Source organism: Pongo abelii, chromosome 1 (assembly GCF_028885655.2).
Source record: "Pongo abelii isolate AG06213 chromosome 1, NHGRI_mPonAbe1-v2.0_pri, whole genome shotgun sequence".
Lineage (NCBI taxonomy): Eukaryota > Metazoa > Chordata > Mammalia > Primates > Hominidae > Pongo > Pongo abelii.
In genome coordinates this window covers 138,091,245-138,105,190 of record NC_071985.2, presented here as the reverse complement: position 1 = coordinate 138,105,190, position 13,946 = coordinate 138,091,245, and the positions used below count along the sequence as shown (strand labels likewise).

At 44.1% G+C, this 13,946-nt stretch overlaps 1 protein-coding gene across 9 annotated transcripts in view; it reads left to right on the top strand.

Annotated features, from left to right (window-relative positions):
- Positions 1 to 13,946, top strand: part of SLC44A3 (solute carrier family 44 member 3) — an 88,122-nt gene that overhangs the window by 68,303 nt on the left and 5,873 nt on the right. For all 9 annotated transcript variants that reach the window (XM_024245701.3, XM_024245703.3, XM_024245705.3 and 6 more), the window contains exon 13: positions 13,694 to 13,831. In XM_024245701.3, coding sequence (XP_024101469.2) covers positions 13,694 to 13,831 — 138 coding nt within the window. The remainder of the gene's footprint in view (positions 1 to 13,693; positions 13,832 to 13,946) is intronic.

The window sequence follows — 13,946 nt, the reverse complement described above, 5'->3', positions numbered from 1 at the left end:
GAGAGTGTCATTTTCTAATGTGGGGCTGGAGGAAACCTGCACACTCGCCTGCTGCTCCAAGGTGTTTGGTCTGTATTGGGAAACCTCTTTCTTCACCTTTTCCCCTGGTAGGTAAGGGCTTAAAGAGCCTAAATTTTGGAAAACAAAATCCAGCGAGAATTGAAGACTGGATGTCTTCGTGCCTCCACTCCCCACCTAGCCCCCTGACCTTAACTGGGGGAATGAGCATAAAGCCCGAGTCCTGGTTGAATGGGGAATGTGGAGAGAAGATAAAGGAGAAAATACACAAGAAGGAAAAACAGAAGCAAAGAGCACAAAGTCAACCATCATACATGTCTTAGGGATGGCTGGACATTCCTCCTTCCATTGAGAGTCCCATCTCTACAGACATTTGAGAAACAAGTTTGTGAAAAGTAGAAGAGGAAGTGGCTAAGAGAATTTTGCTTCAAATAGCTTTCTTATCTAGGTGGGGCGAAAAAGTTCCCAAAAGTTTTGGCAAGTGGATCCAGGCTTTGACAGTGTTTCAAGTGGTTTCCTCTTCTCTGTCTCTTGCCTTCTACAGAATGCCTCAGTTGGCATGGGTGGGGTAGAGAGAGCATTTGCTAGACTTGCATTCATCCCAGGAACAAGACAGCTGAGGTTGAATGACTTCATCAGGATGTACCCAAGTGGGGGTGGAGAGGGGTGCTCTGGGTGTGTTTGCCATGCCCATGTCTCGCTTCCATCAAAGCAACAACAGAGAAACTTGGTTGGGGCCCAAAGAATGCGAGGCTCCTGACCTCGCTTAGTGCCCTGTCCCCAGTCCCCAGCCTGGAGCTTGGCCAAAGCGGACCTTCCATGTGTGTCCATGGATTGAAGAATGAATATGAGGACCCCACGGCCTCAGTATCAGCCCTGGGTTCATGCTGCCTTCACACAGCTTTTTAACATATACCAAAAGGAGCAGGGAGGCAATAAAGGAAAAATAAATACTAACTCAAAGGAGCTGCCCTTTCTTGTTGGACCTGCTCTAACCACACTTAGAACTGACTGCAAGGGAAACTACTTTCTGGGCAGAAGATCCAGTGGAGAGAGGAAGCTAAAATGGGAGGGTCAGATAGTCTTTGAGGTTCAGAAAGAAAATATCTGTCATGCTACAAAGCCACGGTAATGAAAATGGTGTGGTACTGGCATAAACATAGACACACGGTGCTACATAGATCTATAGACCACGCGAACAGAATAGGAAGCACAGAAATAATGCCTTGCATATGTGGCCAAATGATTTTTGGCAAAGATGCCAAGACCACACAATGGGGAAAGGACAGTCTCTTCAACAAATGATCTTGGGAAAACCGGATATCCACAAGCAAAAGAATGAAGTGGGACCCTTACCTTATATAGGAAAATTAAAATGAACTAAAGACCTAAAAGACCTAAAACTACAAAACTCTTAGAATAAAATACAGGAGAAAAGTGTCAGAACATTGGATTTGGCAGTGATTGCTTGGATATGACACCAAAAGCACAGGCAACACAATAAAAGTAGACAAATGGGACCACATCAAACTTAAAAACTTCTACACATCCAAGAAAATAGAGTGAAAATCATCCCATAGAATGGGAGAAAATAACTGTAAATTATATATGCTTAGAAGTTACTGTCCAGAATACATAAGGAACTTCTACAATTTAACAACAACAACAAAAAAAACCCCAATTTTAAAATGGGCAAAGGACGGCCAGGCGCAGTGGCTCACACCTGTAATCCCAGCACTTTGGGAGGCTGAAGCGGGCAGATCATGAGGTCAGGAGTTTGAGACCAGCCTGACCAACCTGGTGAAACCCCATCTCTACTAAAAGTACAAAAATTAGCCAGGCGTGGTGGTGCATGCCTGTAATCCCAGCTACTTGGGAGGCTGAGGCAGGAGAATCGCTTGAACCTGGGAGGCAGAGGTTGCGGTGAGCCGGGATCATGCCACTGCACTCCAGCCTGGGCGACAGAGTGAGACTCTGTCTCAAAAAAAGAAAAACAAAAAAAAGACTGGGCGCAGTGGTTCACGCCTGTAATCTCAGCACTTTGGGAGGCAGAGGCGGGCAGATCACGAGGTCAGGAGATCAAGACCATCCTGGCTAACACGGTGAAACCCCGTCTCTACTAAAAATACAAAAAATTAGTTGGGTGTGGTGGCAGGTGCCTGTAGTCCCAGCTACTTGGGAGGCTGAGGCAGGAAAATGGCGTGAACCTGGGAGGCGGAGCTTGCAGTGAGTCGAGACTGTGCCACTGCACTCTAGCCTGGGCAACAGTGCGAGATTCTTTTGAGATTTTTTTCAAAAAAAAAAAAAAGAGAAAAAAGGGCAAAGGACTGGAAGAGACATTTCTTTAGAGAAGCTATACAAATAGCCAATATGAAAAGACACTCAACATCACTAATCATTAGGAAAATGTAAATCAAAACTGCGATATACCACCTCACACCTATCAGGATGACCACTATCAAAAGAACAGAAAGTAAGTGTTGGTGAGGATGTGGAAAAGTTGGAACCCTGTGCACTGTTGGTGGAAATGTAAAATGTTGTAACTGTTATGGAAAACAGTATGGAGTTTCCTCAAAAAATTAAAAACGGATATATGATACTATATGATCCAACAGTTCTGTTCCTGAGTGTATAGTCAAAAGCATTCAAAGCAGGTTCTCAGAGTTATTGGCACACCCATGTTCATCACAGCATACTCTGAATGGCCAAGAGGTGGAAGCAGCCCAAGGGCCCTCAGCAGATGAATGGATAAAGAAAATGTGATATAGCCATACAGTAGAATATTATGTATCCAAGTATATTTCTTCTTTTCCTTAAAAAAGAAAGAAATCCTGTCATATGCTACAACATAGATGAACCCCAAGGACATTATGCTAAAGTAAATAAGCCAGTCACAAAAGGACAAATACTGTATGATTCCATTCAGTATTTCCAATCATCCATACAGTATGATTTCTTTCTCAACCTCAATACTGATTCCATTCATACAGTATTTGTCTACTTTTATTGTATTTGTCAAATACGGTATTTTGACTACTTCAGATACTTTAAATGCTGAATGTAGTAGTCAAAATACTGTATTTGACAAATACAGTAAAAGTAGACACTGTATGAATAAAATCATGCAGTATTTGAAGTATCTAAAGTAGTAAAAAATCATGGAAACAATGTAAAAAGGGCGCTGGGGGCTAGGGAGAGGGCTATACCTACTAGTGTTTAGTGGGTATAGAGTTTCAGTGTTGCAAGGTGAGAAAGTTCTAGAGATCTGTTGCACAACAATGTGAATATACTTAACACTACTGAACTCTACAGTTAAAAATGGCTAAGATGGTAAATGAATGTTCTACATTTTTTTTTAACGACAAAAAAAAAAAAGCTGGTGTGGTGGCATGCACCTGTAGTCACAGCTACTCGGTAGGCCAAGGCGAGAGAATTGCTGGAGCACAGGAATTCAAGGCCAGCCTGGGCAAGGTCGCAAGACCCCGTCTCAAGAGAAAGAAAATATATGTTACTACAGTGAATGTCTCTGAAGCAAATGCCTTTAAATTATAAACATTTTTCACTGCAAGGTGGACCAAACTATGTTTAACGATAGTTATTCCCAGCAGCCAGTGACTTTGGATTTCTGGCCAGGCTGTCTGTCACCAGGCCTTCCCCAAGCAGCCTGGCAGGGCAGCTCTAGCTTCCCCACCCCTAGGCTCACCAACAGTGTGCTTGTGGAGGGGCATGCACCTGACTTGAAATTATCTCCCCAAAACATGCAACACATGAAAAACATGAATGTTCCAGTTTCTGCTCTCCATCTCTCTCCCGCCATTTCCTCAGTTCTGGGCTTCAAATCAGAGAAGGTTGACATTCTCTTAAGAACCAATCGGCCAGGCGCGGTGGCTGATGCCTGTAATCCCAGCACTTTGGGAGGCTGAGGCGGGCAGATCACGAGGTCAGGTGATCAAGACCATCCTGGCTAACACGGTGAAACCCCATCTCTACTAAGAATACAAAAAATTAGCCGGGCGTGGTGGTGGGTGCCTGTAGTCCCAGCTACTCAGGAGGCTGAGGCAGGAGAATGGCGTGAACCTGGGAGGCAAAGCTTGCAGTGAGCTGAGATCATGCCACTGCACTGCAGTCTGGGCAACAGAGCAAGACTCCGTCTCAAAAAAAAAAAAAGAACCAATCTTCTGCCAGGCGCGTTGGCTCACACCTGCCTGTAATCCCAGCACTTTGGGAAGCCGAGGCGGGTGGATCACAAGGTCAAGAGATCGAGACCATCCTGGCCAACATGGTGAAACCCTGTCTCTACTAAAAATACAACAACAAAAAAAAATTAACTGGACATGGTGGCACGTGCCTGTAGTCCCAGCTACTCAGGAGGCTGAGGCAGAACAATCACTTGAACCCAGGAGGCGGAGGTTGCCGTGAGCCAAGATCGCAGCACTACATTCTAGCCTGGGTGAGAGAGCAAGACTCCATCTAAAAAAAAAAAGAACCAACCTTCTAAAGTCTGTAAGTCCCATAGACATCCACTGAGTTGGCCCAGTATGCCAGGCACCATGGTAAACATTTGGCATACACAGTCTCAGTTTATCTTCTCTAGGACTCTGTGTATTAGGTAGGTATTATCCCCATTGTACAAATGAGGAAACTGAGCCCCAGAGGATGAAGAGCATGTCCAGGGTGACAGCACTACTATGTGGTCATCCTCGTGGCTCCAAAAGCTGTGGCCCACTGGCTTTGCTGTGCTGCCTGGAGTTCCTTGCCAAGGATAAGGGTAAGGAGGAGGAAACCAGGGAGTGGCGCTCACTAATCGGGACAAGCCCATCTATGTCATCTTCCTTCTGAGGAAGCTTGAAGTCAGTAACAGCCCAGGCATTCCCTGTCCTCCGTGTTTCCCATGTCACAGGTCCACTGTTTAATTTTGCCTTCCAGAAAACCAGGCCTTGCTTCTGATTTGCTCCTTTCCACCACTGATTATGCACAGGTCAAATGGGATTAAAGGATGTAACAGCACTCCAACTGGGAAAGAGCTTGGGGGATGAAGGTGACACTTTGACACGGTCCTCTGACTTGGACCTGCCTCTTCATTAGGAATCATCGTTCTGGTGGGCTTTCCCTGGCGAGTGCAGAGCTTTGCTGGCAGATCAATGAAGGATCAAGTCCAGCAAGATGCCGTTGCCTAATGTGGCCTTTTCTGAATTTGTGGGAGGACAAGGCTTATCTAAAACAAAGAGCACTGGCTGTGAGCACCTGATTCCTGTTCCATCTTTGTCACTTCCTCTACCTGGCCACAGCCTGTCGAGATTGCCAATTCCTCATTGGTGAAATGAGAGCATTTTTCTAGGTGATATCTAGGATGCCTTTTAATCCAAACATTCTGCTGAAAGAACAAAGGGATCAATCAATTGAATTTGGGTTTCATATGAAGAAATATTATTCAGAAGACATTATTGGTTTGCCAGAGCATCTTTCTTTATCTGTTCAACAAATATTAGCCCCACAGAGAGGCCAGGGGTCAGAAGGCATTTCAGCAGAGAGAACCGCAGCTGTGAGTGGAGGAACTTCAAGGGCCTTCCAGGATGGTGTGAATGCAGTGGCCCACAGCAGGTGTGTGAAGGGGCAGGCACGGTGGCAGTGCTGGATACACCTCATTAAGAAACGAAGACTAGTCTGGGTGCGGTGACTCATGCCTATAATGCCAGCACTTTGGGAGGTCAAGTTAGGCAGACAGCTTGAGCTCAGGAATTCGAGACCAGCCTGGGCGATATGGCATGAACCCATCTGTATAAAAAACTACACAAAATTTGCCAGGTATGGTGGCATATGCCTGTATTTCCAGCTACTTGGGAGGCTGAAGTGGGAGAATCACCTGAGCCTGGGAGGAGGTTGAGGCTGTAGTGAGCCATGATTGAGCCACTATACTCCAGCCTGGGTGTCAGAGTGAGACCCTGTTTCAAACAAAGCAAACAAACAAAGACAACTTAGATGTAGAGACTTTCATCATCAAAGAGGCTATAAATGTTCAAAACCCTGACAAAGTCAGAATAATGAAACTCACTAAAATCAGGATGCAGGAGACGGCGTGAGAGGACTCAACTTTCTCATCTACACTGCCTAAACTTAAAACCCTATGTTAAAAAAACAATAAGTACTCTAACTTCCTAATGTTTCAGAAAACTTTTTTAAAACCTATGTCTTGTGCGTGAAGGTGCAATTTGTCTGAAATTTGGGTATCCCTTCAGTGTCAGTTTAGTTTCATTTTCTTTTGTTGAAGTCAAATGAACATTTGTCCTTTTATTTAAAATACCACGGAGAGTGTGAGTTCATTATTATAGCGCATGCTCAGTGTATCCAGCCTGCCTTTCTTCCTCTGTGTATATTCACAGAGGGGTGCTGGGGTGAGGGCCAAGCAATGTTAGCAGTGGTTATTTCTAAGGGGTGGGATCACAGTGACTTTCTTGCTTCTTTGTCTCTGTGTTGTTTGATTTTTTTTAATGATAAACATGGAAATAATAAAGCCATTCTAAAAGTTAAGCAAAAAGAAAAGTTTCAAAAGAGCAAACAAAACAGCACGACCCTGTTCGTGGCTTCATAGGCGGCTCTCATATTCGTCCTTCCTTCTTCCACCCCACCTCCCACCTGGCGGCAGCCCCAGGGGACTGGCTGGTTTCCCTCCTCACCATCTCGTTGGATGTTTGTTTGCATCCTGGTGGCCGGTGCATTCCTGAAGGGATCTGAACGGTGAATGCAGGGCCCTGGAAGGCCCAGAGGCTGTGCACTGCCTCGCTCCACATGTGTTTGTGATAAAAACAGGGCTCAGGATGAAACTGGTCTGGGACGGTTCCTGCCAGTTTCACTGTAGGTCCAAGGAAGGCCCCTGGATGTATGGAGATGTATCTGGACTCGGATTTCACTGTATTATTTTTCAGTTCTGAGGAAAGTATGAATGCTAGTGTTATTTATTCACTGTTCAGTTTCTCAAGTTTGTTTTAGTAGTTCTTGCTTTGAGAATAAATATCGGAACTCTGTGAGGAAGGCGTTCCAGAAATAAAGCTGGCTATTCATGGCATGGTTTTTGGCAAATACCTTCCCTCCACTACGGAGGGAAACTCTTTACCTTTTTGAAGAGTCGGCAGAAACCCAGGTTCACAGTTCTGCCACCAAAAGAAGAAAGCAGTTCAGTTCAGTGAGAGGACAGACTCAGCATGATGGACAAAAGGCTGAGCTGTGCTGGCTAAGTGTTTGATTTCAGGAGTAAAAAAACGCTCTTTCTATGTTAAAGCTGCAATTAACATTCTTGGATAGCTCTCACAGTAACTTAAACAGGTAATCTAGATTTTCTCTTACCTAAAAAGACACTTAAATCTCATTTTCTTCAATAATTAGAATTTTCTATAAAATGAGAATAATACCGGCCAGGCGCAGTGGCTCACGCCTATAATCCCAACACTTTGGGAGCCCGAGGCAGGCAAATCACATGAGGTCAGGAGTTTGAGACCAGTCTGGCCAACATGGTGAAACCCTGTCTCTACTAAAAATACAAAAATTAGCCAGGCATGGTGGGCGCCTGTTGTCCCAATTACTCAGGAGGCTGAGGCAGGAGAATCAATTGAACACAGGAATACAATCGCGCCATTGCACTTCAGCCTGGGCGACAGAGTGAGACTCCCTCTCAAAAAAAAAAAAAAAAAAAAAAAGAGGCGACAGGGAATAATACCACCCATGGTGATTATTTCACTGAGTTGTCGTGAAAACAGATGAGATCTAATGAGATGATCTGAGGGTGACTGGCCACGAAGCACAAACATAAAGCATCATGGAACATTGGAGTTGGTCGATGTCTTTTCCAAGCAGCAAAGCAAGGGCCCTTGAGAAGTGACGTGATTTGGTGGAAGCCGTTCCGCAAGTCTTTGGAGGCAACATGACTGGAATCCAGCCTCTTTCCACTAAGCCATCCTGCCACATCCTCAGCTGTTTTCAATGGTGCATCTCATGAGAACACCACTTTGTTATTTTGAACTTTCCAGGAGAAAAAGCACAAAGTACAGCTCAAAGTAAAGTTTTCCAGCAGAAGGGCCTGAACGAGTTAGAGGTCCACTTCATGGAAGATGGACACAACATCTATGACACGCGTGGGACCAGGTGCACACTACTTTACCTCTCTGTGCTTTAGTTTCCTTAACTACCTCATCGGGTTGGAGTTAAGAGGACTAAATGAGTGAATGTGTTCGGGGAGAGGTAGCATAGAGCCTGGCACATAGTACATGCAAGATTAATGCCATTGTTATTTATTATTAGCATTGTTATTTATTTACACACAGAAGTTGCACACCTGCCTACTGACTGGAAAAGAAAAAGCCCACAGATGGAAATTAGAAAGTTGTAGCTACCATTAGGTCTGTGCCAAGGCATTTGGGATATATCACTAAGGCATCCACCGAGGTGGGGGTGGAGGGGAGCCAGAGTGCCTGGAGGAGTTACTATTCCTAATACTCCTATTTTCTCCCGAGAAGAACTCACAGTCTTTGGGCCTAGCCCCTGGCTTATGACTGCTGGCAGGTCGGTGTGCTCAATGGCCATATGGCCACACAGCATTTCCACCCAACTCCAGCAGAGCCCCGTAGGCATTGTGGAGGTGCTTGGGGAGTCTCCTAGGCTTGAATAGGAATGAGCCTTGGAAGGTGCAGAGCTTCGTGGCTCAGCAGAAGATGGTGATGAGGGAGATCTGACCTGAACTTCCCCAGGGCAGCCTGGGAGAGCTTCCAGAGGCATAGGCTGAAAATCATGAGTCCTCCTGAAACTTCCTTTCACTGCCCTTGCTCCACACTCTGCGTCAGCCCCACCCACCGAGGGCTGACCCCCGACTCTTCCAGACCTGTTTCCCATTTCTCCTCTGCTGGGGCCCCCCAGTAGCCTGCTGGTATGCTCACGTCTGTGGCTCACGTTGCTGGCTCCTGCTGCTGCCTCCTACCCTGCTGGAGACAGGCAACACTGGGGCCAGCTCACATGCCACTTCCATGAAGCCTTCCCTGATCCCTCCTTCTGCGCCCTCTCTTCCCCTCTCCCTCCAGCTTGTGGCTCTGCTCTTTATGGCCCTCACTTGTGCACTTGTGCTATGTATTTCATTGTTTTGAAGCCCTCACAGCCACACAGGCCATCCTCATTGTGTTCTTCCCCCAGTGCTTCTTAGCCACTCGGGGCAGTCCCAGGTGACCAGTCCATTAAAGTCTGAAAACTAATCCACCTGTACCTGGAGGGAGTCTTGAATCCCAAGCAAGGGAATGAGAATTGGGACATAATATTGAGATACTACCAATGCCAACTTGGGAATCCTTCCTCTTATCTATCTTGTGTGTTTATAGCTTCAATTTCAAGACAGAAATATCCACCCACCTGTTTGTGACGCTAAAGAAGTATGCACACTGAATTTTGGGAATAAATCAAAAGCCGAATGCCACTACCTCCTGCTTGCTTGTTTAAAGGTTAGCCTTTAGGATCTCTTAACTTCCACAACCAATAAAACGTGTTTCCTAACCCTTATTATGGTCAATCATTTCCACATATTGTTAGTCTGCAGATTACCTTGGTGTGTTAATCCCGAGTTCTGTCATCCCAGGCAAATATAAATGCTCAGAACAAGGACTTATGATGAAAATGTTAGTGCAATCCATCTTCCAGCTGCCTGACAAGCAGCTTCTACACAGAATAAGTATAAATTAGCTAATGCTGAAGCTGCAGAAATGTTTAATCCGCATCCTCTGTCTTGAGTGATTCCTCCCTTCTCCCGCTATTCATTCAGATGTTAATTCTAGATCTCTCTGTTGCACTTGGGGTTGAATCCGGTAAAATGCTAGTGGTATGGTGCCTGCAGGAAGGCATATATAATTTCTCTATCAGAGTGGTTTTAATGCCCTCTTTCATTGGGCCTGATACATAAGAAAAGATAAATGCTTATGGGCCCCAAAACTCTTTGGAGTCAACACATGCATGAGAAATTATAATACCTTTTTAAATTTTAACCATTTTAGCCAAAGAGCGAAATCTGTTTTTACTGCTTATGAGAGATGGTGCTAAATACGAGGCAGTGATCTGCAGAAAAAGAAGTCCCCACAAAAACAGTGCTTCCCCATGGGAAGCAAGAAGCACTTTAGGAAGTTTAGAGCGGGGAAGTGATGGGGTGGTGGGCTGGAGACAGCCTGAATGAAGAGAGGAGGCAGAGAGAGGCTGAGCGGCAATGGTAGAGCTGCTGTAACAAAGTAAGACGATGCGGGGGGCTGGCATGTGGTCTAAAAAGCCCTTTCCTGGATCCCTGTGGGTGGGAGGGATTAAAGCCTATAGGTAAAGCAACCACAGGCCCCTGCCACACCTCCTCAGGTGCTTAAAGAGTTGCCTCTGTGTTCCCAGTTGTAAATGAGATCATCTTTGGTGATGTCTGGATGATAATAACCACTCTTTATTACACATTTTCTGTGTGCTTTACAGGGAGTATGTTCTTTAATCCTCCCAACATCCCTTTGCGGTAGGTGCTGTAAGTCATTTTATAGATGAGGAAATTGAGGTCTTAGAGAGGTTAGATCATTTGCCCAAGACCAACAGCTAGTCAGTGGTAGAACTGGGATTTGAGCACAGAGACAGTCTGGCTACAGAGCCTGTGCTTACCGTAACCACCATGCTTTTAAATAGCAATTTTTCCTAATGAAAATTGATAGTGTAATGTCCAGAAGGTTAGAATTAAAAAAATAAAAATAAAACGGTCTCTGTCTCATGGATTCACCAGGGGACCTGGGGGAAATGCCCTTGGTCTTGGTTTCCAGTCTATAAAAGAACAATTATGCCATTCTTCACCCACCCATTCTACAGATGTGCTTTGAGGATGAATGAATAGATTGGTCATCAGGGCTTTGAAAACCCAAGATGATTGAAGATGCCTAGTTAAATAATATGAGTAAATGAGTTTCCACATCCCTGCACAAGACTCAGGCCCCCAAACTGGAGCAGCTTTCCAGCAACAGCTGGTTTGAGATTTTCAAAGCAAATTTCACGCACATTCTGTGTAAGTCCAAAACCAAAAGTTCCTTAAGGAACTTTTTTTTTTTGCAGGAAATTCATCTGACATCTGACTGAAAATCTCTAAGGCAAGCATGGTGCCCTATCAGGGATATGGTTTCCAGCCTTTTGTCTTTTTTTTTTTTTTTTTTGAGACGGAGTCTCGATCTGTCACCTAGGCTGGAGTGCAGTGGTGCGATCTCGGCTCACTGCAACCTCTGCTTCCTGGGTTCAAGCGTTTCTCCTGCCTCAGCCTTCCCAGTAGCTGGGATCATAGGCATGTGCATGTGCCACCACGACTGGCTATATATATATATATATATATATATATATATATATATATATATACACACATACACACACACACACACACATATATACGTATACATATATATATGTATATATGTATGTGTATATATATATATATACACACACACACATATATAGTATTTTTAGTAAAGATAGGGTTTCACCATGTTGGTCAGGCTGGTCTTGAACTCCTGACCTTGTGATCTGCTCCCACCCCTGGCCTCCCAAAGTGCTGGGATTACAGGCATGAGCCACCGTGCCTGGCCCAGCCTTTTGTCTTTAAGAACCAAACATTCTTCTCTTGCTGGCCTTGAGGAGGGAGTTTGGTAAATTGGGTCAGTTAATCCTGCTCCCTTAACCCTGTGCTTGTCACTGGGCTCCATCTCTTCCACTTACTCTATACCCGCACCATGGGAGGCTGATTACTGCAGTACACTCCACACTGATTTCCTTACGATGTGTTTGAAGGGGTGTACAAAAGGGTTAATTTGTATATCATGAAATAAAAAACTTTCATCCTTTACGCAAACCAAAAGGAATGACAACAACCCAAGCAGGTAGTATTCTCATGTATCTTCCCAGGAAAGTTATAAATTCTTGTTGTAATCTGCAATGCAAGTAGCATTTTTAAAGATTTCAAGAGACATAAATGGTCTTGAAATGTAGTCATAAGGGGAAGGTATTTTGGAAAAAATGACCTGAGAAATCGTCTCATGTGACATAATCACACACACACACACACACACATTTGTAGTCTTTGATATAGTAATCTTGTTTCTGAGAATTTATGCTTAAGAAATTATCTAAAATCAGGAAATCAAGAGTTCATTGCATAGTTGTTTATAACAGCAAAACATTTGAAACAGTCAACATGTCCCAGCTACACACATGCACGTACACATGCACATATGTACATCCCAGAATATGCGTTAAAAATTAAAATTATACAAGCCATATAGTAACATAAAAATGCTTATTATACAAAGAAAAAAGCCACATATATAATCATGACACCATACCAGTTACACTGTATATTTTTTATTTCTAGCTTTTTTTTTTTTTTTTTTTTTTGGAGATGGAGTTTCGCTCTTCTTGCCCAGGCTGGAGTGCAATGGCATGATCTTGGATCACCGCAAACTCCACCTCCCGGGTTCAAGCAATTCTCCTGCCTCAGCCTCCCGAGTAGCTGGGATTATAGGCATGCACCACCATGCCTGGCTAATTTTGTATTTTTAGTAGAGACGGGATTACTCCATGTTGCTCAGGCTGGTCTTGAACTCCTGACCTCAGGTCATCCTCCCGCCTCGGCCTCCTAAAGTGTTGGGATTCCAGGCATGAGCCACGGTGCCTGGCCTATTTCTAGAATTTCTATTCAGTTTGTTTTCTACTCTGCCTCTTCATTTTTCATACTGTTCTGTTTATTCCTTATGGTCACTGTTTCTTTCACTATTTTCTTAGTACCTTAAACATACCTCCCTACTTTTTTTCCAGGTTGTTCTCAGGGTAGATTCTGTTTGTTGTGATATTCATTTCCATGGGTCCTATGTAAAATTTTCCTGTGAGCTCCTCGTCTTCTCCAAGTTTGTTATCTGTAGGACTCCTCTATTCCCTGGCCTGGGAGGTGGCGATGTTGCTTTGCCTTTGCAAAACCCTAGTAATTTTAACAGTCCCAGGCACATAGTGCATTTCTGTACCACCTTCCTGGAATGGCTGACTGAGGCTGAATTGAGTAAATCCTGAATTTGTTGAAGGAGCTCACTTCCCTAGCAAGGGCCTAATTGCATGCCTGTTGCACCTTTGGGTTCGGCTCTCACAAACCATTAGATCCTGCTTGCTTTCTGGTACCTAAACTTCCTTTCCTGCCCTCAAACTCTGTTGTGTGTTAAAAAATAACTTATTGCCAGGTGTGGTGGCTCTCGCCTGTAATCCCAGCTACTCAGGAGGCCGAGGTACAAGAATCGCTTGAGCCCAGGAGGCAGAGGTTGCAGTGAGCCAAGATGGCACCACTGCACTCCAGCCTCGTCAACAGTGTGAGACTGTCTCAAAACAAGCAAATAAAAATGATGCTTTACCCATCATTTCCACATGTTTGTAGTGGGACATTCATATTAACCATAAGTGCCTATTTATCTTTTCTATTTGCTGCAACTATATGAAAATATATATGGATATAATCAGACTGGAAAGGACTTTGAAAGTGGTATTTGTTATGGGTAGAGAGAGTAGGTTTATTGCAACTCTAGTTTGCAAACACTCTGTATTAATATATTGCCTTAAAAACAATTGTTATAAGAATTATCTTTTAAAAAATTCTCTTCTGTTTCAGAATGCATATACTACGACTGCTATTAATGGGACAGATTTCTGTACATCAGCAAAAGATGCATTCAAAATCTTGTCCAAGAACTCAAGTCACTTTACATCTATTAACTGCTTTGGAGACTTCATAATTTTTCTAGGAAAGGTGAGATATCTTGACTAAATAAAGGAGGCTGGGATTCTGAAAATTAAGCCATACAACAATTGGTTTGAAAGGGAAATATATTTCTTGAGTACTTACTCTATAGTGGGTGCTGTGC